Source organism: Podarcis melisellensis, assembly GCF_964234715.1.
Source record: "Podarcis melisellensis genome assembly, chromosome: 5".
Classification (NCBI taxonomy): Eukaryota; Metazoa; Chordata; class Lepidosauria; order Squamata; family Lacertidae; genus Podarcis; species Podarcis melisellensis.
In genome coordinates this window covers 33,183,550-33,210,525 of record NC_138537.1, presented here as the reverse complement: position 1 = coordinate 33,210,525, position 26,976 = coordinate 33,183,550, and the positions used below count along the sequence as shown (strand labels likewise).

General features: G+C 41.8%; 1 protein-coding gene across 1 annotated transcript in view; it reads left to right on the top strand.

Moving 5' to 3' along the window:
* The first annotated feature begins 570 nt into the window (after positions 1-570).
* CLSTN2 (calsyntenin 2) overlaps positions 571-26,976 on the top strand; it is a 339,273-nt gene continuing 312,867 nt past the window's right edge. The window contains exon 1 of the mRNA XM_081910366.1: positions 571-904. Coding sequence (XP_081766492.1) covers positions 841-904 — 64 coding nt within the window. The 5' untranslated portion in view covers positions 571-840. The remainder of the gene's footprint in view (positions 905-26,976) is intronic.

Sequence of the window (26,976 nt, the reverse complement as noted above, 5' to 3'; positions counted from 1 at the left end):
CTTTCTATTGCTCTTCCGTAAGAAAGGAAACATATGAGCAGCAAGAGCTTAATTTCAGAGGGAGAGAGGAGGTAGGGAATCAAAGGCAGTGGCAACCATTAATGCCGAGCAGGGTGCGAGATTCTGCAAGGAGCAGCCCCTGGGATTTGACTAGCTGAGCTGCAGCCTTCTCCTCCAAGACAGAGAGCGCGAACTCAGGTGAGCAAGTGAGAAGATGAAGTGGCTGCTTCGTAGCCAACCTTCCGCGCTGCACCAACCCGAGAAAGCAGGTGCGCAGCAGGAAGAGGTGGCTTCTCACACCTTCGCCCGGGGCAGCCAGCACCCGATCCTTCTGGCTGCAAGATCCAGAGAAGGCAGAAGAGGTTAAAGCCCCCAACTCAGAGGCTATTCCTGCGGAATGAAAGTGGCAGCCTTCTGAAAGCGTGCTTTCCTTCGCCGTAGTTTGCGCGCGCCGAACATCCTTCCAGCCGCGTCTCTTCTCTCCCCCCCGCCCCTCCTCCTCATGAATATTCACGCATCTCCTCCCCGTGACGTTGCAGCAGTCCCGCGCTGAAAGCCGGAGAGCTGCTTTGGTCCTGGCAGTAAAGCCTGCGAATGACTGAGCAGTAGCCGTCATCCTCCTCTAGCAGACGCCGCGGCGCGCGCGCGGCTGCTCCAGCTTTCTCCTCGCTTCCCTTTCCCTCCGCTGCCACAGCCCAGCGAGGCGAGCGGTCTGAGGGAGCGCGCGGCGCAGCCCGGAGCTTCCTCCGCCTCGACGAAGGGAGACGGCTGTGATAAAAGCCGAGGAAGAGGAGGAGGAGGAGAAGAAAGCGCGTCCTGCTCGACCGGGTCGCCGAGAGGATGAGGCAGTGCTGGGAGTGGGCGCTGCTCCTGTGCGGGGTCGCCAGTCTCCTCGCCGCCAAAGGTAAGTGAAGTTTCCCTGCCTCCCGCCTCGCCTCGCCGCCTCCTTCCCAGCAAAGCCAGGCTGCGCGCAGGTGTGAGGGGCGCCGCCTCGTCGCCCGCGCTTCCTTCCCGGGGCGGCAGCGTTTGTTGTGTCTGGCGGGCTTGTTGCGCTTGACGAGGCTGTGGTGGCGCGCCGGAGGAGTTTCCTTCGCTTGGGCTGCCGTTGGTCTTGGTGAGGGAAGCGGGGAAGCTTCGTTGGCTGCACCTGGAAACGGCAGGTGGAGACGGGGAAGCTCGCTCGCCTCGGAGAGAGAAGAGGGGGGGGGTGGGAGGCGGCGAGGAAGAGGGACTCCCTCACCGTTACGCATCCCTGAGGGAAAGAAGAGCCGGGGAAAGTTTGAGGCGTCGTGAGGCGAAGGGCGAGGGGAAGCCGCTGGAGTTGGGGGGCAATTGGGCAGGCGTGCTGGCGCTGCCGCGATTGGGCCAGGAGCGAAGTCTCGGGGAAGGTGAAGTGCCTCGAACGCATCGCTCTTCGCAGACGGGCGCTCTGACCCTGGCGGGGCTTAAACGGATTGCTTGGCTGAGCGCAAGGCAGCCAGTGGCTGCAAATGAGGAGGCGACACTGGGGCGGAATGTTTATTCGCCTCATGGAGCTCCAGTCTAGAAAGGAGTCTGTTTTGCGTGGACCTCTGGCCAAAGGGCTTATTTGAAGGGGGTATTCGAATCGGTAGGGAAGATGGGTTGTGTGTACAGTAGTACACACTGAAACTGGGTATTTCGGTTCTTGCATCAGAAAAGTTGAAGACACCAAAACATTGGCGTAGCCTGCCTAACACAGAAAACACTCGTTTTTCATTTTAGCTGGGGGAGCCCACTTGGCCCTGGAGTTTCCATTCATTCCACTTTGCAATACTCCTCCTTGGTTCAGTATGAAACACATTTAAGACTTTTCACCCTTGCTATGGTGTTGCTTCAATGGAAAGCAATGTTGTCAGAGAGAAAGGAAAACTTGGCAGGGAAAATAATAATAGTCTCTGTAGCATTAAACTGCTTAGATAACCCCAGGTGGCTTTTGGTATTCCCTCTATGATGAAACATGTTATTCATAGATTTATTTTGATAGTATGCATTAGTAATTTCTGTTTTTAACCCAACTAGTTTTGCTGGTGACATCTGTGGTTCACCTTGGCTCTCAAAAAGTAAATGATTTCCCTTTCTCTGTCTTGCATTTCTGCCGTGAATCTTTCTCTAGGATGAGGATGCCAACTGCTCAGTGTTAAACAGAAGTGGTGAGAACTTTACTAAGCACTGCTTTGAAAATGTCACTGTTTCTTAAAGACAGTAAATGCCATAGTTGTGATCTGAAAGTTTGTTCATTGCTGTTTGTGTTATGCTTAGGACAAAACATTAACATTAATTCACAGGAACTTGGAGGACTATACTCTGAGAACCAGCAGAAATATAGATTATTTGAGCACAAGGCACTGAGGTCATCAGCCCAGTTACTATAATCTTTGTCTTTTGCATGCAGTTTGATTGCAATATAGATTACAAGCAATGGACAGAAATAGAGCAGCTGGCAGTTGTCCCTCTATTTATCTCCTTTATAATAACCCCCATATGATTTCCTTCTGGCAAATGTGAGAGTTTTGTCTGTAGGTGTTTGAGGAGTGCTATTCTATAAAAACTGGTACATATGAATTCTGTCAAAGTTACGAATTCTACTTTACCACTGGGGGGCTGCAAAGTGCATTGTTAGACTTCTACAATTTTACATGATGTTTAGTGCTTGATATAAGAAGACTTTTTAATGACCATTATAGAGACATAAAAAGATGTCAACAAGATATTATACTTTCATTCTTGATGACGTATTTAAATATGGAGAATGGCTGCAGTTTCCACCAGTTACTTTCCCATTGTGATTTTGTTTTCATTTGTGTAAATATGTGTGAGAATTTCAAGTTCTGGTTTCTTTATAAAGAGCAGCTGTAGAACATCTAGATGAAAGGTACTATGATTGCAAAGAATGCTTGATATGTTTAATTGATTTCCCCCCTCCCAATATGATATGTTTGGGGTTTGCTTGGTAGCTTGAAGGAGGATGTTGCCTACTTTGAGGTCTTTGTACAGCTGATTTACTGTTTGAGAGCTGCAAGTCAGTCCACCTCTTGTTATTTCCTGCTGAAAAACACAGAGGCTTCAGTGTCAAAGAAGACATAAGTAACTGAGCGACTCACGTGCTCACTACCTGTACTGGCTACTGAAGAGAACTATCAGACTCTTTGGTTTGTTCTGTGTATGAACAAACACATCTCTATCTGCTGTGGTTCTGGGATGGTACCAGTTACTACAAAGGTGCTCTGCCCCACTGCCATTCTGAGAATATCCTCTTAGCACCTAGCCTGATAAAGTTTTGCGCTTTGTGTGATTCTGTCAGGATGATGCAGGAAGCAAACAGTAGCATGAACTGGCTATTGTTCCCAATTGTAGTTTGACTTACCCTCTTCATCTGTAAAGTGTAAGGACTCTGTATGTATGAAAATACATATTCTATACCTGAATCCTTTTGCTTGGAGACATCACAAGCATGTCTGCTTGCTCATTCTGTGGCCTTGGAAAGAGCAATAATACCTTTCCAAAAAACAACTCTGTATCTACAAGTAAATTTTGGTATTCTGAATTTTATGACATGGATTATATTAATTTTAGTTCTTGTGAATCATGCTTTGAATCTTTGTTGTCTGGTGCCCTAGAACCTTTTGGGTGAAGGGCAGATCACAAATATCTAAAACTGTCCATAACAGCTGCAACCCAAAGGGAGCCAGTATAACTTTGAGATATATTCACATTTCGGTCTGTATAATCAGATACATTTATTACAAATATTTTATTTGTCACCACCAATGTACTTGGCACTTCTCTGAGTAATACGGACAAAAATACACCTCTCCTTCATCTATATATCAATAAACTAGAATATGTCTACAGGCATCTTGCTTCTTCCTTATGCCTTGCAATAAATCTGTATGCAGGGCACTTCACTGACATTAGAGTAAATTGTTCACAGTAGAGAAATGTTTTGCTGAAGATCACCAGTTACTGTGATAGATGTTGCAAGTTGTTGCCATTAGATGAGCCTAATAAACTGGCGTTACCAAGATTTTTGCCCTACTTTAATGTGATAAGTCATATTGTTTGTAGATATTTAGCTTAACGCAGGCCTACTTGATCGCAGGATACTTCAAGAAGCCCCTATACTCCTACGATATAGGTTAGTGGGTGTTTTGGATATAATATCCTTAAAATAATAATAAATGAAATAAGAGCAAACCTTGAGGAGCTTAAAGCTTATTGCCTGGTTCATGAATGAATGTCTGTTTAATCCAGGGAATGTCTCCTGGTTTACCATGTCATAGGAACCAGACCACTGATTGTCTGTATTAGGATATAGTCTAGTATTGAGAACATAGAAGAGGAGGAGGAGTTTGGATTTGATATCCCGCTTTATCACTACCCGAAGGAGTCTCAAAGCGGCTAACATTCTCCTTTCCCTTCCTCCCCCACAACAAACACTCTGTGAGGTGAGTGGGGCTGAGAGACTTCAGAGAAGCATGACTAGCCCAAGGTCACCCAATAGCTGCATGCGGAGGAGAGGAGACGCAAACCCAGTTCCCCAGATTACGGGTCTATCGCTCTTAACCACTACACCACACTGGCTCTCAACATAGGAAGCTGTCTCATATCTAGTCAGCCCACCTGATTCATTTAGCTCAGTAATGTCTACAAACTGGCTGGCAGCTACTCTACAGAGTCACAGGTTCAAGGACCATCCCCAGTTCTAGCTGGAGATGCCAGTGGTTGATCCTGGGAACTTAGGCATTCAAAGCAGATCCACCACCACTGCGCCGTGGCTCTTCAGTATTATTGGAAATACTTAAAGTTGCTACAGTGTTTGGATTTCTTGAAAGTTAAGTTGCTGTACATCATGGGCTATTTTTATATAAGACATTCTTACAGCAGCTCTTTTTGTATGGTAGATGTGTGACCTTGCACTATGAATCTTTTCCCTTGCTTTGTAAGCTATGCAAAAAGAAAACTCCTGGCGGGAGTTACTCAGCACTAGAGAACATCTGATATGAAGTGTCAGTCCCTAAGGCAGCTTACAATATTTTGTATCAAATACTGAAGAAAATACTTAGATTTGCTAAATCCTCATTTCAGTCTCTTTAAATTGCAACTTTGCCCTTGCCCTCTTTCTCAAAGTGCGTAATTCAAGGTCTCTTGAACAGTAACCTCAATTTTGCCTTACTTGCTTCAAAGAGATCCCCTCTTACTTTTAAGAGGATTATATTAAGAAAATATATAATTTTAGCTAGCCCAGTGCAGGGGTGATAGGAAATAGCTACCCTTAATAGCAAATTGTCCTTAATGCTATTTAATAAGATATCTGTGAGAAAAATGGACAAAAAAATTTGTAGCAAACTGATTGGAACTGCAACTTGTTTCTTCATCTGGTAAAATAATTAGCTAAACTGTGAAATATTAATACAGCCTAAGGTTATACAATTTTAAAGTAGTACCTTTTAAAATAATGGGGTTTGATGTAGATGAAAATCAACTATATGTATTTCTCCCCACCAACACCACACAGATAGATTATGATGTGTCTATTTCTAATGACATTTTAAAATATATACCTAATCTTTCATGCAAAATGTTCCTGAAGCTACTTGGTCAGGCTGACATAGAATGCATACTGATGTCATAATACTGATCCCTTCTTGTGCTTATTAATGTATTTCTTGCAGAGCTTTTTTTTAATCTCAAAGCTAAATCTGACTTTCCCCAATGTTTAGAGAGCAATTTGGATCTATTGCCCAAGAGTAGATTTAGATAATATGTTGTAGGTGCAGGTTCTAAACTGGAGTAACAGGCACTCCAGATCAGTGGAAAAACCTCTTCAGTTGAACTATGGAAGATGGGAATGCTAACAGATCATCACACTGGGACTGAATCTATTTCACCTGAACTGCAATAGTGGTGGCTCTTTGTGCCTAACAGAACTTGCAGTGAAATTTTCATTTAGTGCACCATGAACACCTGTCCTATGGTAGCTTAGGTGTGATCCAACTTGTGCTTGTGGTGGAGCAGTGATGTAGCTCCAGCACAGTTCAGTTCAAACAAGCCATGTCAACTTGTGAATTGGTTCTTACTGGAATGATGGCTATGTGGAAATATGGGTATTATTAGAAATGTGAAAAGCAGGAATAACACAACAAATCATGGAGGATTCTATAAGTATAAAAGGGATGGCTGAATCTGTAAGAACTAATAAATGTATATAGAATGTAGGATGAGAAATACCACTCTTGGGGAGAGATAATGGAGACTTTCTGATATTTAAAGAGTCTAGCAAGAGCAGCCTTTCCCAACTTGGTTCTCTCCTGATGTTGAAGTGCAACTGCTCAGACTAGGCAGAACGGTCAATAATAAGGGAAGACTATGAGTTCGGTCTGGAAGGCCGTGCTTGGGGAAGGCTGTGCTACAGGAATTAAACCAAATAATATTTGTGAACTGTTTTGTTCCTCTTGCTTTGTCTCCCTCTTTAAATAACAATAATGCTTATATCTTGCTTCTCCTCATGAGTAGCTATGATATTGTGTCATGGATGTTTAAAAAATAATCCAAATAGAAATACTACAAAATTCGTTTTTGTTTTTAGGAATTTGCTGTAGGGTGCCATAGTATGCTGTTGAACCTACAGCAGAGACTGCACATTGCAATGCTTTCAGATAGTGGATGAAATATAAATCACTCCATCTCAGTTTTGTTATTATCACCTGTTACCTTGATACTTTTTAATCTTGGAGAAGCATTTGTATTAATATAAAACCAGAGCCATGAGCCAGCAGCATTCTGAGTTGATGGTCTTCTTTCTTCCTCCTGGCAAGCCATACACTATGACTTGTGTGATCTTGTTTTTAGATACCATCTGTTGCAGTACTGGTATAATGTGAGTGTTCAGTCTGCATTGGTTGGAAACTGTGATCACATAGTGTTGGATCCAGACTTTCCTCTTGGCCAGTAGCAGCATTTCCTGAGAGGAGTTCAGCATCACCTCTCACTATGTCCTAGAGGTTTGTTGGGTGCTATATTGAGAAATGGAATTGGCAAAATATCATTTCTGTCCTTCTAGCCAATGTGCTGTATGTGGGGCTTTCCTTGAAGACGACAACTCAGAATGTTGAAAGAAGTGCAGAAGGCAACTAGACTACTGACCTGTTTGGCTGGAAGAATTTGTATTACACTGCTTCTGAGAGAATGGCATTTTCTACCTATCCTAGTCCCAATTCAAGGTCTTGTCTTTGGCATGCAAAACCCTAAACAACTGGGATTGCAAATACTTGAAAGTGCCTTGTCCTCTTGACTGATGTAAGAGTTAAGCTTGGCAGAGGAGGTTATTGCCTTGTTGGCAATTCCATCACCCTCAGAAATCTGTGGGGTGGTGGCGTGTGAGAGGGCATTCTCTGCAGTAGCCCCCAGACTTTGTAACTTTTACTTTGTAGATGTTTGCCTAGTGCCAACTCTGCATGTATTTAGAAGGCATGCAAGTGCACCTTTCCCCTAAAGCTTGTGGGGATATATGATCATTCTGCTTTTAGTGATATTATATTGGTTGTGCTGTTGTTTACAATTTGATTATTTATGTACTGTGTCGTAATGTGCTGCACCCTAACACTTAAGAGAGAAGTCTGGTTAATTAATGCAATAAAATAAATAAATAAAACGGAAGGAACTTTTGTATAGATCGATCCCATTATCTTCTGCATTCTTTCACAGTAACAACTGCAATTCAAAAAGCAGTATGCATGTGTACGAGCACGCACAGGATTCAGTTAGATCTGCCATGGAGCTGTAGTTCTTGTTCATCCATACTGCTCACTACATAGGAGAAACCTGATTATTTGGCAAGATTGCAGGCTCCTTCACACAACTTTTTGGTTTTTGAGATAAGCTCTGGATTATTCTCCAAACATGCATTTAAACAGCAGTGTTTTGGAAATTGCAGTCTCCTTTGCCTATTAAATTGCCGTTAAAATAATAATAATAAATAGCCACACTACTTTCTTTCCAGTTCTCATGTTGAGGTTTTTCCAATCACAGCTTAAGTGCAGGTTGCTTACCTTTGCCTCAATGAATCCATTAGGTCTAACAAAATTTTAAGTGAAAGTACAGCAGTTTAATTATGATTTTAATTATGTTTATGTTGTAGTATGTCTATAGTAGCATGATGAACATGCAATGTGGGCATATGCAGTGCCCTCAGAAATCTTAAACAGACATGGTTTTAGCAATAGATATTTCAGGAATTGTAGCCAAGATAAAGACTATAAAGTATGTCGGTAGCAGGCTGCACTGAAGACCTAAACCTGACTGCTAATAACAACCTGACAGTTTTATGCACATTGGTCATGTACTGATAAATGCACATTTGACAAATGATTTTAGGTGTATAAATAATGAAAAATAATACGTGCAGTTGCTCTTAGCAGGCACACGAATGATGCTTGTTCTAATTATAAATGTACTGGAAACAAGCTCTGGAAACTTGTTGGAAGAGATACTACTGTATGTTGTGTCAGCAGGACTGTACAATGTACTCTAGTTAAATGAAATGGTGACTTCAAAATATAGATAGGTAGAACAAGTTAAGATGGCTTGCAGAAAAGGTTGATTTACTGTCCCCAGCTAAGCTTTACAAAAATACTGCCAAAGATAAATATAGGGTAGAAGGCACTGATATTTATGAGGCAGCTGAATAGCAATCTTATTTAGAGTAAGGCTTTTTTAAAAAGACAAAGTTAACATATCCTAGCAACTGAAATTGAATAGTAACTTATCTACTATAGTTATTCATTCAAGAAATAAATAAATAAATTGTAAAGGTCTTTGTTAACTTCATCCAGTTCTTTCACAGCTAGCTAAAATGTAAGAGATTCTCTATACTGCTTTGACATACTCTGGGCTGTTTATAGCTGTCTGTATTGTCTAAATGGTCCATGGAAACTAGTGAAGGGAAGGCCGAATATGAAAGCTTTAGTAGAGAAAGGAATATGCGGGTCTGTGCTCGAACTGTTCCTTTTTAAATTAAAAATTCAACATAATAAACACCAAAAGACAACAATGTAACTGAAATTCACATTACGGATAGGAATTATTCTGAAAAGGCCACAACTTTATTGATTATAGCAGTGAAAATGTATTGGCTTAGGCATTGGATGTCTAAAACAAGGGGGTTTATTCACCAGTAGGTGGAGCATGTTGATGCTAATCCAACTATAGGCTCTCCCCTGATGTCACCGAGGGTCGTGCCATGGCCTCCCGCCAAGCAGGCATCGGACAGAGTACATGACTGCCAGATTCCTTTAACGGAATACCCAAAAATTGAAGGCATAGGCGATGGCCACACCTAGCCCTTCGACACACCACAACACATTATTCCAATGCCTAACCTACCCACCAATACCACGAAAGTTGTGACGATTGCTACGAGGTAGGCGAAAAAACCAAAAAGCCTAATGCCAAATGGAAAAATTCCTACCAGCCCCCCTGGACAACCAGAGTGACCAACCTAAGGTCCATAGCAAGGCCAAGGAACTAAGACCCTGAGCTCAAAAGGAGTGGAGGGTGGGTGACTCGCGACGAGACGATGGAGAAGAATGGGGCCGAGGAGGAGCTGGCGCCGCAGCATAAAGGTTGCTGTAAACGCCCCCTCGGAGGCACCTGGTTGGGTGCCTGCCGAGGGGGCGTGGGCGCCAGCCAGGTGAGTGGAGGAGGCAGGGGGCTACCGCCCCTGCTAGGGGCGGAGCTCGGGCTCCCGCCCACAACCACTCCCCTCTCTTCCAGGGAGGAGAGTCTTTACGGATAGGAATTATTCTGATGAACTAAATTCCTATCTGCAATGTACAAGGAAACATTTGAATGACCTGGGCCCTGAATGTTTTAAGGAACATCTTGCTCTGTGTTTTTATGCGTAATGTATATATGCATTTAGATCCCACTTTTGTGGTGGTGATACAGCACTAGAAGTGGCTAACAACAATTAAAACCAGACATAAAATATAATAACATTCCATGAAATGCTGATACATATACCCTCATGTCACAAAATTATAAAATAAAAAGAAATGCAAAGGAATATGCAAACTATTTTAATTGAGGGGAAATGGACCATGCAAAATGTGTATTTATGCTAGCATGTCACCAAACAATCATGCATGCTCGATCAAAAGCTTATATTAGCTTAAAAAATTGAAATAAACCAGTACCCTAGATATACCTTGAATATGACCTTGCTTACAATAGATGAATGAATGCCTGTTCATCTTGTTTTATCATTTGAAAAGGATGAATTGTGACCAGATGGTTAATATAATTTTAACAACACGGACTGCAGACCAGGAAAGGCTAAACCTATTTAGATGAATCCAAATCAGCAGGATTTGATGAAATTCACTCCAGGGTGCTAAATCTCCAAACAATTAGATATTTTATTTGGGAAGTCATGGATAACAGATGAGATCCTAGATGGTTGTAGAGGAAAACATGGTGCCCCTTTGCTCAGAAACAGTAAACTGAAGCATCCCTGATTCTTTAACATGTTGTTGGCAAAACACGTATCATTTTCTAATGTTTTTACTGTTTAACTTTTGAATGGTGTATACTGCCTTGTTGCATTTTTATGGAAGTGCAGTTATAAATATTTAAATAAGTAAATAAATGTGTGAGCGCTCGGAATGTTTAAACAGTAAACCAGCAAGGGCTGCTTCTTTTGAAAAGTTGGTTAAACAGAATGTACCCACTAGCCACAAATAACAAAGCAATACACAGCCAGCCAGTCATTTTCAAGAAGTTAGTAGGCTCCTATTTGTAATGAACAGTTTAGGAGACCCAGTTTGGAGATGGTCATTTTAGGAATAAAAGGTAGAATCAAATCCATCCTCCTGTTCTGTGAAGTGCTGCTGCTCTAGGCTAAGAAGTCATATCTAGTAAGTGTAGAGAGAGCTCAACACAAGCATCTTTTTGAAGTTCCCAGTAGCTGTAGTTAGTTTATTTATATAACACATTTTCCACAAATACATTATGCTCAGAGCAGTTCACAGAAGGCATTTTAAGTTCACTAGAGTGAGTTCTAAGAGCAGGTAGTGAGTAAATCCCCTGTTTAATGCAACAAGGAAGCAGTTTCAGATCCTGGCATTGTTGTTACTATGTATTCAATTTCTATCCTGCCCTTCCTCCCGAAACTCTTTAAACATTTTAAAAACACGCCAAATATTTTCACAACTACTTTCAATGTTGCTATAAACAATATATTTCAACCACCAAACGCCTGGGTGAACAGCAATTTTTCTAAATTCTTCTGATTCATTAATAATGGGGGAGAATTTGCCTCTCACCAGAGAGGACATTCTGTAAGTGAGCATCACAATACCTGGTCATGGGTCAGTGCCAGTTGGGCACAACCACCAACATGACCTTACCTGCCAGTAGTAAAACGTGAAGTGGTTGATGTTGGGGTGGGGGCAGTCACTACTTTAGGTACTTGGACCCAAAGTCATTTACAGCTTTGCATGTTAGTACTAATGCATTTAGTTCACTGGCAGCAAGTTGCAGCACTTCCAAGACTAGCGATTCATTGGGCTGCCTACTCTCTAGCCTGACAGCTGCTTCCTGACCATCTTCCACAGTAGGTTAGTAGACCAGACTATCCTGGTCCAGAAGTGGTTTTGGCTGGCCAAGCAGCCTAAGCCAGGCATAAGTGCTCAAAGGCCACTTGGGACTCCAGTGGAACAATGAGGACTCCCAGCTACGAACTTGTTCTTTCATCTAGTCCATTGCTGCCTCTAATCACTTATCCAACACCTTCATAGCTGCTTCTGATTCAATTGGAATTTAGTTAATCATGTTTTTTTTCCCTTTCCCAGTAACACCTTGTCGGCACTGGAGATATCCCAAAATGCAGAACTCTTTAGCCCCATTGACATAAATGGGCCTTAAGTTTATAATTACTATTTTTTCCATTTATTTTGTTGGGAACAACTAAAGCATAACTAGCTTTGTCTGAATCCAAACCAATCAACTGAATTTTTTTTAGTTGTTTCTTTTTTGCATATAACATATACAGTATTGAAACTAGCATATGCTGCAGTTTCTGGAATCCTGTGAAAACATGTATGAGAACACAAAGGTAAGGAGTGAGTATAGGAACAGTGGGGAAGGAACCTGACAACTAGTTAAACTGAGAATCTATGCAATGATTGTGCCATGGGACAGTGGGAGCACAGTAGGTATGAGTCTTGCCATATCGGAGACTATTCGATTGGAGCTGTTCCATGTTGTAAACGTCCTACTGAGTCTTGGCCAGATCACTTCAATACCTATTTGCAGACAATTCATGTTGTGCAATCAAATAATTCAGATAGTTTGTACACATCACTATAGATTCTACTATATCCTCAAATATGTGGACTTTTTACAGTTACCTTTTCAATAATTCACCTCTATAAATCCCAAGATTCTTTTAAAACTCCTGGCACAACATCTGATGTACATTTCAGGTTTATTGAAAGCAGTATACTTATGCATGCTAACTCTATATTTGGATTTCGACCCCAAAGTTGAAAGCCTTTGAGAGAAAAAGTAGGGGCTAGTAAACATGATATATTTGTGCATGCTACAGCTTGGTGGATCCTAGTTTTTACTTGATTTGCTGCTCAGAGCAGATGAGTTATCAAGGAAAAGCAACAGGTTTGCAGTCATCTGTCCTCTTCCATCAGGATGTCAAGGGCAATAAAGCTCATCCATCAAGGCAACCAAGGGCGATTCAGTCCTGAATCCAGATTGGAATGTGCCCAGATCTCTTCCAAGTGTGATTATAGCTGAACAGCATCTTCCCTAAAAAGGGAATATTTATGTCCAGAGTTATTTTGATTTTTTTTGAGAAGTGGCCTTCTAAGTACTAGTGTAGCTGGTGCCACTCCTTCCCAAAGAGTTAGTCACACAGTCTGGTTAAACAAGCTCACTCAAATCAGACATGATGGATAAGGTTCAATGGAGGATGTAGTTTACTGAATGGCCACAAGTGCCCTGCCTGCATCACTAGGCCTTAGAAGCTGAAACTGATCTTATAATACTATACCAGATAATATACACCTCATTCAGACCTGCCACAGAAATGGCACCTGAGTTTCTATTGAGATGAGCAGCTTAAAGTGTCTTTCAGAATTGTCACAGCAGCCTTCTAAGGACACAGCATCCTGTTAACCAGGCTAGATATTAAAAAGCCTTATACCACCCAAAATAGCTTTTCTGGATGTATACTTTAAGATGAAAGTAGCTCTATTTTATTTACAGTGGTACCTCGGGTTACATATGCTTCAGGTTACATACGCTTCAGGTTACAGACTCCGCTAATCCCGAAATAGTGCTTCAGGTTAAGAACTTTGCTTCAGGATGAAAACAGAAATCATGCTCCAGCGGCGCGGCAGCAGCAGGAGGCCCCATTAGCTAAAATGGTGCTTCAGGTTAAGAACGGACCTCCGGAATGAATGTAAGTACTTAACCCGAGGTAAAGATAAAGGTAAAGGGACCCCTGACCATAGATCCAGTCGTGACCGACTCTGGGGTTGCGGCGCTCATCTCGCTTTATTGGCCGAGGGAGCCGGCGTACAGCTTCCGGGTCATGTGGCCAGCATGACTAAGCCACTTCTGGCGAACCAGAGCAGCGCACAGAAACACCGTTTACCTTCTCGCCAGAGCAGTACCTATTTATCTACTTGCACTTTGACGTGCTTTCGAACTCCTAGGTTGGCAGCAGCAGTGGTGTAGCATGGGGGGCCGGCCGCACCGGGCGCAACATCTGGGGGGGGCGCTCGCACCTGCAGCTCTCTGCCCCTACCTGGCTCACTCACTCTCTCTCACTGCAGTGCTGGCTGTGCAAATCCGATCCGAGCCGCCGGGTCGCCGCCCACTGTGGAGGGGGTGGGTGCCAGGCGTGCGGTGCAGAGAGAGAGCGAGGGACTATCTGGGGGAGGGACAGTGCAGCGGCCGCCCAGCGCAGTGCTGAGCGTGGGAGAGAACCACACCAGCCCAGCCCAGGCAGCAGCAAGAAGAAGCTGACAGCGGCGGCAGGTTAGGGGTTAGGGGGCGCAAATTACTTGCCTTGCCCCGAGTGCTGACAACCCACGCTATGCCACTGGGCAGCAGCAGGGACCAAGCAACGGGAGCTCACCCCGTTGCGGGGATTCGAACTGCCGACCTTCTGATCAGAGTCCTAGGCTGATCAGAGTCCCTTCGTAACCTGAGGTACCACTGTACAATAAAACCTTAAGATAAGCATTCTATATACAAACCACCAAACCAGAAGAAAAGATATATAGAAAAAGAAACTCTGGCTCCTTCTGGCCTGTTCTTATAGTCAGCATGACCTTGACAGGAAGAGATAACAGAACCAGTTTGAACCAGCTGTTCAGCTTCTCTGAAGGAATAACCAAAACTTCAGGAACCTTCTGCTTGTTTCTAGGCAGAATAGAATCTTGCTTGTCAGCTGGAAACTTCCAGCTTGTATCACACAGAGAAGCTTCCAGAACCTTCTTGAATTGATTAGAATAGAAAAAAACTCTACAAATTAGATCAATACTTTCTGTAGCAAAACAAATGCATTCCTAACATTGCAGAACATTTTTTTGTCTGCACATTTGTTCATGTACTCAAAAAGAATTCTAAGTATTTGGCAGTGTCTTCCTTTTTCAGAAGCCATGTTGACTTTCCTCAGCTTAGGTTTTGTTTGCTCTTGTTCTCTTTCCATGTTTGTGCCCAGCAATTCTTTCACTTCATTAAAACAGACTATATTTTCCTAGCAATATTTCTGGACACGCAGATTATTTCTGCTGAGGTGGACTTCGTGCTCCCTGCTGCAAAGCAAAAACATACACAGCAGGTCATGCTCAGCAGCTAATCTTATTCCTTTAACTCTTATGTATGGTCTGCATAATGTTTAAGTTCTATAGCTCATATGAAAGATTCATTGGGTACAATTCAGTTTCTAAAGTGCTTTGGGGAAGCAAAAAATATGAAAAATAATTGAAAATGAGTTAAGATACAGATTTCTTAAAACTGGTGTCCTCCCTACAGTTAATTAAGTTGTCTTTGTTTTTAAGATTTAACATAAGATAGTTATACACAATCCTTTTTTTTCTAGAAAAATAGGTGTTGGTACTCACCATGAAGTTGCTACACTATGTGTCGCACTTTTAAACAACAACAAAAAAGAGGTGCTGGTGCTGTGTATCATTGAGTACCTCCCCAAAAAAGCACTGGTTATACACCTGGTAGACTCCTTCCTTCCTTCCTTCCTTCCTTCCTTCCTTCCTTCCTTCCTTCCTTCCTTCCTTCCTTCCTTCCCTCCTTCCTTCCCTCCTTCCTTCCCTCCTTCCCTTTCCTGTGAAGCAGAACCCCCCCCCCAATAGCTATTTGTAAATTTCACCTACTTTTCACCAGTGTGGTGTAATTGGTTGGCCCAGTGTGGAGAGTGCTGGTGTTCTTGCACATAGATGTAAAGCTGAATCATAGTTTGCTTGGTTTAACTCTGGGTTATATTTGTATGTCTGAACCTGGCTTGGCTCACTAACCAAAGTTTGTTTGATGTCAACGAACCAGAATCTGAAACCATGGTTTGGTTTGGGAATTGCAGTTTGTGCTACATGTGCTTTGTCACTATGTTCAAGTTTGGTAGTCTCGTTTAATCCTTGTTCTCTGTGTCACCCTGCCCTTGTTTCCTGCTGGGCTACAAAGACATGAGAAAATATATCAAATGAAACTGTTCATGTGACTGTTGGTGTTTTCACAGACCTCTTCCTCACTTTGTCTGGCAACAGTGTTTTCACCTACCTCTTCACTAAAAAGTCATTCTCCAGTTTGGCTGCTTAGCAGTGCAGCAAGCCATGCAAATAATGTTTTTCAGAAGTATCATGGTATTTTTTTTAACCAATTACCTAACAATGGATAAATGTTAAAATCACACTTCTGCTCTTATCAAGCCATACCAACTGTTCAACAGATGTAGTTGTACTTAAAAGCCTCCACAAATATTGCCACCACATCCACCATCTCACTCACTCCCCACTAAGCTCTGTTTCTGCAGCGATCTATTCACATAAACACATTTTTTATATATTTTAACTGGGGACACAAATTTGTGTTCAGAATCCTGTGGCTCTTGGGAATAAGAATCTGGATTTGCACTGCTCTTGGTATAATTTTACTTTAGAGTTCCTGCTTTGCATACAGTTACGTGCAGACCAATGTTCTTCCTTGCAGAATTCCCTTTGTCCTGCTTGCCCACAGAAAGTCCTGGAGTGGATTAGTCTGTACTTGACCCATGGCTTTCTGAAATTCTGATGTGGATGAAGAAATGGGTCTGCTATAAATACTATGCCAAATTATTGATAGTAGCTGTTTTTCCGTTTGTTTAGCACTAAAGTTTTAGTATGGAAAAATACCTGTGGAAGAAGGCTGCTGCAGGAAGAACTCTTATTCAGGAGCGCTAGAAGGAAATGATTAACAAAGAGGGCTAAGGAAAGGCAAAATATTTATGTGATCTGAAGAGGAAACAAAAAAACCTCAAAGAGGACTAATGGAAGGAGGGAGAGATGCTTTAAGACTGAGTTTACCTCAGCAGTGTTTTGAGAGCATTCAACGATCTGCTACTGCCCTTGTGTTTCTTCACACCTACATATGAACTTCTAACATACACGTTTGTTCATGGAGCAGTTTACAGATGACTGCACACAGCACATGCAACTATTACATGGTTTATCTTTAGGAAATTTAGCAATGTCCATTAACTGAAAATATTATCTTTGTGCTTGGGGAATTAGCAGTAATCACAGTTCATTATAATTATAATGTTTGCACAAAATGGCTGACAAGGAATAAAAGAACAATGCAACTTGAAATGCTGCTACAGAAATCAGAAGAAATTGTAAGTGACTACCTATCCCACATTGCCTAGAAACCATGGAGATACAGAGAGTTCTGGGACAGGGGTTAAGTCCATCAGAACCAAAAGGAGATTAAGGCTGCATACACACCATTGTGTGCAGTTTGGACCAAGATTTAAAGCACTCTACCAAAGAATCCTGGGAGCTATAGTTTAAGAGTGCTAGAAATTGTAACTCTGTGACGGGTAAACTGCAGTTCCTAGGATTCTTTGGGGGAGGGTGTTAGATTCCTGAAATTTATGGTCTGTATGCAGCCTAAATAAACCAGGAGTGGGAAAAGTTCACCTAGAAATAGTTTTGTGCTCAGGGCTTCCAAGAGGTAGAGGTAAGTAAAACTAATGAAATACAAAAAGGTAGGGAGAAGTGGTTACCTGTCCTGATTGTAGGGTGAACGCAGAGAAGCAAAAAGCACTTCTCACTGTAATGTGCTAGTACCCAGTCACGGCTAGATTTAGATGCTTGGCAGGATCCCATTTCCTTCCATCTTTTCTTCTCCCTATCCAAATTAGTGGTCCTGAAGGAGTGGCTGACAAACTGACCCCAGACTCAGACCATTTTCTTTGGGCTATTTTGGAACCCTCCTCATAGTATAGTGATACCTTGGTTTACAACCATAATCCGTTCCGGAGGTCTGGTTGTAAACCAAAACAGGTTGTAACCTAAGGCGCGCTTTCGCCAATGGGCCTCAAAGAAAAGAAAGAAAGGGTTGTAATCCAAAAAAGAAAAGAAAAGAAAAAAGGTTGTAATCCAAAAAAAGCGACACACACTTCTGGGTTTGACGTAGTTGTAATCCAAAACGGTTGTAATCCAAAACGGTTGCAAACCAAGGTACCACTGTGTTCAAAAATTCCACTGGACGTTGGCTTGTGCCTTCCTATGACATGTCCTGGCTATTCCAAAGACTATAGCAAAAAGAGATCAAAGGCAAGGGAATGGGACTGAGAGGCAATGCAGAGATACTGGTTAATGCTAAAGAAAAAGTAAAGTCTGATGGGCTTCTCAGCAGTGGGTCACCATCAAATGCTTGCTCTGATGTGGTGTGTATGTCTGCCCCATTACCGACTTACAATGTAAGCCATCCCTGTTTACCCAGGCATTTAATGGCTGAAAGATACTGGTAATGGGAATCTTGAAATTAGTAATTGTGAGCTTTATGATTGATTTAGGTGTCTCCAGATGGTTTTCAGTTGTTTAAAACATATTTTTATTTTATTTTAAATTGTATTGTAATATTTTGATGTTTGTCACCCTTGGTGCCTTTTGAATGAAGGGCAGGACAGAAAGATAATTATTTATTCATTCAATTAATGATGATGATGACATGTTTTTCATTATGGTAATGATTTTCATACAACTGTATATAGAAGCAGAGTATATCTCTGCGGCACTGAATGTTTTTATCATGTCTGATATACCATATTTATTTACAGTTGCTCAACTTTTCATAAAGCTAGACCTGAGGAATTGGGTTTAGACTTGCTTGCAGTATTGGCTTGTCTGACTGGATCATTAAGGCTGCTGCTTAATTACAGTATCAGTTGCATGAATCTGGATGTGAAGCTTAGTGTAGTCTTTCAGGATGATGGATGGGAATTGATCCAGTCTTGACAACTTGGTGAGATAATGAGACTTTAGTGACATTCAATATTAACTGATTGCTTAATCAACAAAGCTTTGCATATGAGTGACTTTTTTTAAGGCAGGTGCTGAGAAATCATGTTAATCATAGCAGGAATGCTTACATCAAGTGCAGGCAGAAATATATTGAGGGTTTTGGGGGGGCAGTTTTAATTGGTTCTTGGCTTTCAAAGATTTTGCTCAAATGCCATGCAACTAATTACTTGGGGCAAAGTTTCATCCCTGTTCTGCTCATCTGGCACCTTCTACTTTCTACAACTGTGACCCCATTGTTGGCATGAAAAGTGAATGGTGAATTTTGCATGTGCAGTGAAGCTTCTGCTATTTCAATTCATACACCCCTTGCTCTAAATAGCAGTTCACTGTGCTGCTTTACAGAATTGTGAAATTTTGGGGAATTCTAAATGGCACTTAGAATCATAGAACTTTAAGTCGGAAGGGACACCAAGAGTAACCTAGTCCAACCCCCTGCAATGCCGGAATATCAACTAGATCATACATCACAGGTGGCTTGCATCCAACCTCTGCTCAAAAACCTCAGAGGAAAGAGAGTCCACCACATGTCATGGGAGTCTGTTCAGCTGTCACAATTAGTCAAAATCTCCTTTTTTGTAGCTTGAATTCATTGGTTCTGGTCCTAGCTTCCGGAGCAGTAAAAAACAGGCTTGTTCCATTCTCTATATGACAGCCCTTTAGTTATTTGGAAATGGCTATCATATCCCCTTGCAATCTTCTCTTTACTAGGCTAAACATACCCAACTTGCATCTTGCAACCTTAAGTAAACTTGAAACAGCCAGGAGCTATTTAACCAATGCATCAGCAGCTGTAATTTGTAAGAGCTAGGCATTTCTTATGGACGTAATTGATGTAGTAGAAGGGAAGTGCAGTATAATTCTGATTTTAAATTAGATTCTGTATCAGACTCTAGTAAATTAATGTAATCTGTTATGATTTATGCTGCATTATTGTTTCAAACAGGTATCCACCAGATTCCTTCAGTGTAAAACAGCTACTTTGCTCTGTCCCAGAGTTTTTAGGTCAGTGGAATGAAGCAGCCAAGCCAAGGTTTAGCATGTCTTATGAACTTAGGATCATGGTTAAGGTTTCTCCTCTTCAAAGAAAATTTGTAGCCAAAGATTGCCCTATGGCTAAAGGTCATGCTTAAGGAGGAGAGACCAGGTTCATAAGATATGCTAATCCAAACCTTAGGTTAACTGCTGTCCTGCTCTAAAAAGCTGAGGACCAAAGTAGGTACCAGCTCTCCACTGGAAGCCATCATTTTCATGTGGTTATGGTAATCCATATTATGGCTTGGCCAGGCAGACAGATTATGTGACCCATGAGAGCAACAAATTACCCCTTTCGGTAATTTAATTTATCAAGGTTAAGTGCAAGCTTGTGTTGTGTGTGTTCTATACATATAGGGAGTGGGTGGCACTGTGGTCTAAACCACTGAGCCTCTTGGGTTTGCTGATTAGAAGGTCAGTGTTTTGAATCCGCACGATGCAGTGAGCTCCCCGTGGCTTTATCCCAGCTTTATGCCAACCTAGAAGTTCAAAAGAACACCAGTGCAAGTAGATAACTATGTACCACTGCAGAAGGAAGGTAAACAGTGTTTCTGTGCACTCTGGCTTCCATCATGGTGTTCTGGTGTCTTCTAGGTTGGCAGAAGCTGGGACAAAGGAACAGGAGCTCACCCCCATCGTGCAGATTCGAACCGCTGACGTTCCGATCGGCAAGAGTGCAACTTTGCTCGTGGTAACTCCACTTGGAGAGAGGCAATTTTTGCCAACCCTTCCTTCCCCTGGTGTCTCTTCAAAAGCTATTGTTTAGGTGTGGGGAATCCCCTCAAACAGTAGGGGATATGGCATTGGGAGCTGCACTGAAACACCTCTGCATTTCCCCAGCAGAACCCTCTGCTGGATCTGAGTCTTTCTCTGAATACAAGGTTCTAAAAAGATAGGAAATACTCCATACAACTAATATAATGTTTATTGTGGTATTTAATATCTAAGATGATACCTTAAAATTTAAATAATAGCTTTGATGTTTCCTTAGGCACATTTTAGATCCTTTTCTAAATGACTTCTATATTTCCCCCTGCATGTTCCCCTCCCCTTTCCTCCCAGTACTTATTATTTCTGAGTAATGAAAGATTTAACAGAGGTGAAAAGATTAATGTCCCTGTAAGGAATTTTATTAGCAGTCATATGATGGCAAAATGTCCTCTTCATAATGTTATCCCTGTCTAAAGAGTTGAGTTAATGTTGAGTGTCCACTCATTAGGTTTTATAAAAAAAAAGTTATAAAGTCATATTAACTGGAATCTAAGATTTCTGTGAAGCTGCTGCGAAACAGAATAGCTGTTCTTGTCCTTCAAAAGTCATTTAACCCCATTATTCATACTATATTTTTTTGCTCCATTGATTTCACCAACATATGTGATTTTTTAACCAGCTGCAACAGGACTGTTTTAATTTTTTTTTGCAATTATCAAATGTAAAGCAGGAAGAGAGATTTACAAAACAGATCATCTGGTATTAATGGATGTTCAAATTACCTAGCCCAATGTCAACCATTATGTCAGCCATTTAGTCCCATTCCACACACACACACACACACACACACACACACACACACACACGAAACTATAGAAAACGGAATACAGCATGCCAGTAGCAGGAGCAAACAATGTGTCCATAAACTGAGAGACATGCCTGTGATACCTAAGCCCCTAGTATTGATTACTAATACTGCATTGTTTCTCTTATGGGTACCAGAGTACATTTTATTTTCAGTAGCATCTCCCAAATAGTATCTACAAGATGAATGATGAAAATAAGCCACTCTGAACACAGTGGAGACTTACAAGAAGAAATTGCACTGTAAAGCAGAGTTTGAGGGTTGTGGGAACTGGGGAATAATACTATTACTTCTCTTGGATAAGGGGAAATAAGCAAGGATTTAGAATGCATTCTAGGTTTTTAATATAGAGCTATCATGAGGTTTGCTCTTGGATTAGGTGCCTAGAAATACATGAAGCAAACTTGTTGAATTCAATTAGGTCTTGCATGATGATTCCTTTTCAATAGTATATGAAGTATTTAGGTCTTCAAATTTCAGTACTATATCGCTTTTATTCAAACTGTTCTGAAGATGCGGAGTTCAGACACAAATACCTGTTTATTATGGTATTGAGATAGTGATGCTCAGTTTTATTCTGTATAGGGAAATGTCTGAATATATATATACATAGTTCAGATCAAGCATCCTGGAAGTTTTACCACTTGGCATCCTTTTCAAAAACACTTTAACTGCATTTAATAGCTCATTTAAATGTTCGAGGAAGGTATGGACTAAGTGCTATTACTTTGGGTTTTTCCTACAGCTTAATGGAACACCAGACATTAATGAAATGTCAATGACTCTTCCTGCCAGTTCAGTTTTCTGGTTCTATCTAATTAGAATTAAATGCTTTGGGAGGTTAGGCAGACTAAATAAAAGAACAAAGAGTCCATTCTCCCAAACTATGCTCTTGCATTTGCCAAATCAATTTTAATTAGCATCATAAAGATGTCCAGGTTGTTCTTTGAAGTACAGTTTTGATTTTTCTTCCTTTCAGTAGAGTAAGATGTTATGCTGCATTTTTCTTTTGTAATGAAGCATCTCTTGGTTGATTAGTTTCAAATACAAACCCTCCCTTCCAGAAAACAACACCCTTTCTCTGTGGAAATCAGTTTCTGTTCAGTACATCTTTTTGATAAACAATTAGACTTTAATTTATTCTAAGGCCTTAGAATCATTTTTAATAAAAGAAGTCTCTGTGTATAGTTTTGTTCATTTTGGAACAGTGGCTGTGAGTTTTCACCTTCAAGTTATACATTGTCCTTTTGTTATCAACTTTAGTGCTCAGTTTTATATTTTTTTGTATTCTGAAAAATTTTTTACTTGACACACATTCATTTTTTTCTTTAAACCTCACATTTTCTCCTTAGCCCCTCCCTCCCTCCCTCCCTCCCTTCCTTCCTTCCTTCCTTCCTTCCTTCCTTCCTTCCTTCCTTCCCTACCCCCACTCACCCCCAGCTGCTAGAAGGTATTAAGTCTTTCTTTATAGGAACAAACTCTCACCTTTTTTTCCTTTATTATTATTATTATTACTATTATGTAAGAGTTTGTTTTATCTCTCTTCGTTAACATCATCACACAGTCAATCACTCTGATTACCTTACCTGGAATCTGCATAATACAGAGAAATACTTACATGACACAAGAGGTTTATCTTTCCTTCTGCAACATGACTGCATCATACTTCCACTCTTTAGGGGGGAGTGCTGCTGTTCAGAACTCTAATCTGGAACAGAAGCCTTATAGTAGTGACCACAATGTGTGTGTGTGTTGCTGGGTGGATTTCAATTCCAAACTGATAGCAAACTTTGGAAGTGGAATCCACACATGGGAACATGCGCACAGAGTTGTGACCACAGCTACAAGACTTCTCTTCCAACTGATAACAGTCTTGGATGCTTCAGTAGTGCCTGTTGGGGTGAGTTACATCTAAGTGAGTTACATCTTCTGCATTTTGTATTCCCGTTACTCAAAATCTGTTTTGGTATTTGCTGCACTAGATATACATTTCCTTTCTTATCAGATTTCCTCCCCTCCCTGACAGCAGTCATTTGGCATTCCATCACCACTGGCTTTAGAGCAGGGGTAGAAAACCTCTCATTTGGGTATAAACCTTAACTCCTCAGGAAGTAGAAAAGCCCACAGTGATCATGTTGCAGGGAATGCCCAGAGAATCGTAAATGCAATACTTGGGTACGTAAGGATTAAAGGCGGACAATATATACCTGCAGCCCTCAAACTGACTGAAGTCAAAGCCATTGTGCAGCTTGTGAATGGTGCCCAAGTAGGCCCCCTTACCAATTGCGCACCATTAGAACTGGTACAATCTAAGTTCTTAAGATAAGCTCTACAAATGCCTGAACACACCTCCAATGCTACCATACGTCTAAAAATTGGATTTGTAAAAATCGAAGCTAGAGTATGCCTTGCCACACTAAATTACTGGCTGAGAGCTATCCTTAATCTTGTGTGGCCTTTATCCCTTAACTATTAGGAGCAGTTTCCAAATGACATAGTAACGTGCAGTCTTAGACATAATAACAACTCTAGGCTTCACCATGCACATCTTACTCAACATGGGGTGTGTGTGTGTGAACAAGCAAAAAAAAAACCCCAATCAAACAGCGTGTGGAAGATAGCGAACACCAAGCAGATTTAAGCCAGGTCACCAAAATTTTTAATCAGTGAAACCAGAACACACCTCACCTACCAATTGCCATATATAACCAACCTTGAAATTCCAAAACAGCAAAGGGCTTTCACTCTAGCCCACTGCCAGGCCCTCCCTTCAGCCATCAAGGAAGGCTACTTTCAGAAGACATTGTACTGTATGAGGATAGGAAATGCCCATGTTGCTCTGGGCAACTGGAAACAACAGAACATGTCCCACCCCACCTCCCGCCAATACTATACAGATATGCAAGCTAGGTTCATCTTGCCTATACTATATAATTTCCCAGGTCACACAGAACAGCTTTATACCGCCCTGCTACCTCAAGATGAAAACCCAGATGCCATGATGGATATTCATCGAAGGATGGTTCGCGCCACAAACTAGGCCCAAAATGCAAGACATGTGGTCCTTCATTTTCCCTCCCGTATAGTCTCTTTTAACTGTTTGTCCCTGTTTCTATCTTTTTAAGTATGTATGATATAACCACCTTCTAGTTTTTATTCCTTGTTTTAAGCCTTATGTGTTCAGTTTATCCATATGTTTTATCTTATGCTGGTCTGTGACTGAAATACAGTTTGATACAGATATTATGGCTCCCATCAACCCCAGCCAGCATGGTGAATGGTCAGGGAAGATTAATTTGTTTTAAAAATGCAAAAATGTAACAGGCAGTAACAAGAACAGGATAAACCAAACATAATCCCCAAAACAAAGGTAAAGGTAAAGGACCCCTGGACAGTTAAGTCCAGTCAAAGGCGACTATGGGGTTGCGGCACTCATCTCGCTTTCAGGCCTAGGGAGCCAGTGTTTGTCCACAGACAGCTTTCTGGGTCATGTGGCCAGCATGACTAAACTGCTACTGGCACAATGGGACAACGTGACAGAAACCAGAATGCACGGAAACACCTTTTACCTTCCTGCCACAGCACTACTTATTTATCTACTTGCACTGGCGTGCTTTTGAACTGCTAGGTTGGCAGGAGCTGGGGCAGAGCAATGAGAGCTCACCCCGTTGTTGGGATTTGAACCACTGACCTTCTGATCAGCAAACCCAAGAGGCTCAGTGGTTTATACCACAGTGCCACCTGCGTCCCATAATATACCGTACATACCAATTAATCATATCCAATCCGATGGGAGTTGTAATCCAACAACATTTAGAGGGACACATGTTCTCATCTGTCCTTTGAAGGGTGACATGCTTCAGTGACCTCCTACTTATTCTGCCCAAAAGCATAAATTTCTGCCACTTAGAATAACTCCTCTAGTATGGCACCCAGGATTCACAAAAGGCCATGTTTACCAACACGCCTAGCAGTTGTCAATATGTTGCAATTTTCTAGAACATGCAAAAGGTTCTACGGGAATAGGAACCTGTCAGGGAACTGACATCGGAGCCAGAAGTGGGGGCAGGGCTCCCAAGCGATGCAAGAGAAGGGCCAAGCAGGGAGAGAGGGGACTCAGCAGCTGGGGAAGGAAATCAGCGTAACACCAGGGATAAAGGGGGGCAGATGGGGGAATCGGAGAGAGGGCTCCAGGACTCTTCGCTGGAGACCAGCGGGGAGAGCACAGGTCCTCCGCTACCCACACCCACCCTGCACAGAAGACTTCCGTGCAGGGAAAGTAGGCGGAGACTTGGCGTCAAAGAACTTCTTTGCTGGAAGAAGTTCAAGAAACGCCCACTGACGGATTCTGCTAGCGACTGAACAGCCACGAAGTGAAGGGCTGTCCAGCCAGGAAAGGTTTAACCAGGCTACCTAGCCAGGAGTGGCGGCAACTTATGCACAAGCAACCCCATATAACCATTACAGAACCATTATGAATAGGAATAAATGGTCCAAGGGAGCTGGGATTTGAAAATATTGTAATAAAATTCTGTTAAGATCACTTAGCATTATATTTGGTTGTACTCTCAGTCATTGTGAGTATATTTCTGGCTTGAAGAATAGGTTATGTGTTCTTCCTGAGGATTCTTTGAATGTGTTATAAGTTCTACTTTCATACTGTGGCATCTGGCCTGCTCCAGTTTAATTAGTTGCTAAATGTAATAGATTTATTTAAGGAACAGAACATCATTCTTTTATGGGTTTTTAAAATTGCTTTGTAGTCTTTATTGTGCAGTAGGTGTTACACTGTGACAGTCACCTGTAGAGTTGTTATAAATATTTATATCCTGTGTTGTGAACAAAGCTTTGCTCTTACACAGTCAGTGTCTTCAAGAAAACCTTAATGACAACACATCTGGTGGCATGAGAACCAGAGGTCAGTTCTTTTAATATGAAAACAATTCAAGAAATAAAAACAAATTTAAAAAAACCAATTTCTGCATTACATGACTTTCATGAGAACCAGAGGTCAGTTCTTTTAATATGAAAACAATTCAAGAAATAAAAACAAATTTAAAAAAACCAATTTCTGCATTACATGACTTTCATCCTTATGAATAGCTCTGTTGAGCTGACAAACTAATAGTTAAGTTTGGTATGAGTTAGTATGGGCAAGATAAAGTGACTAACAAATTTAATAAATAATAAAACAATCAGTTATTGGATGCCCTAAGCATTAAGAACATAGCTGTCAAGTGTCCCTTATTTGAAGGGACAGTCCCTTATTCCAGCGCCATGTCCCACTGCTGTCCCTTATAGATGGATGTCCCTTAAATGTCCCTTAAATTTCAAATGAAGCAGCTCCTCTCCCTCCCTCCCTGCTGGCCAGGGAGGAGGGAGGCTCCAACTGTGTTGCTTGGCTGTGTTGCTCACCCAATAAGAAGTCTAAGAATCACTGGGGGGTGGAGCTTGCATGCCTTGTGTGTGGCTGGTTAATGCAAGCTGAGGGGTTTTTTGAATGCTGGACGCCATTTTGTTGCACGTGATGCTGCAAACTTTGCAGTGCAAAGCCAGGCCGGGGAGCCATCTTAAGTTGAGGCTGCATAGGCCTTGTGGTGCATGTGATTCAGATTCTTTTCATTTGAACCTCTGGTTACAAAGTTGGTTGGACAGTATTCTCGAAGCTAACAGCATGAGTTTGACCAGACTGCAGGAGGACAGGAAGACTGGAGTGCCTGGAACAGGTGAGGCTGCAGGTCCCTTATT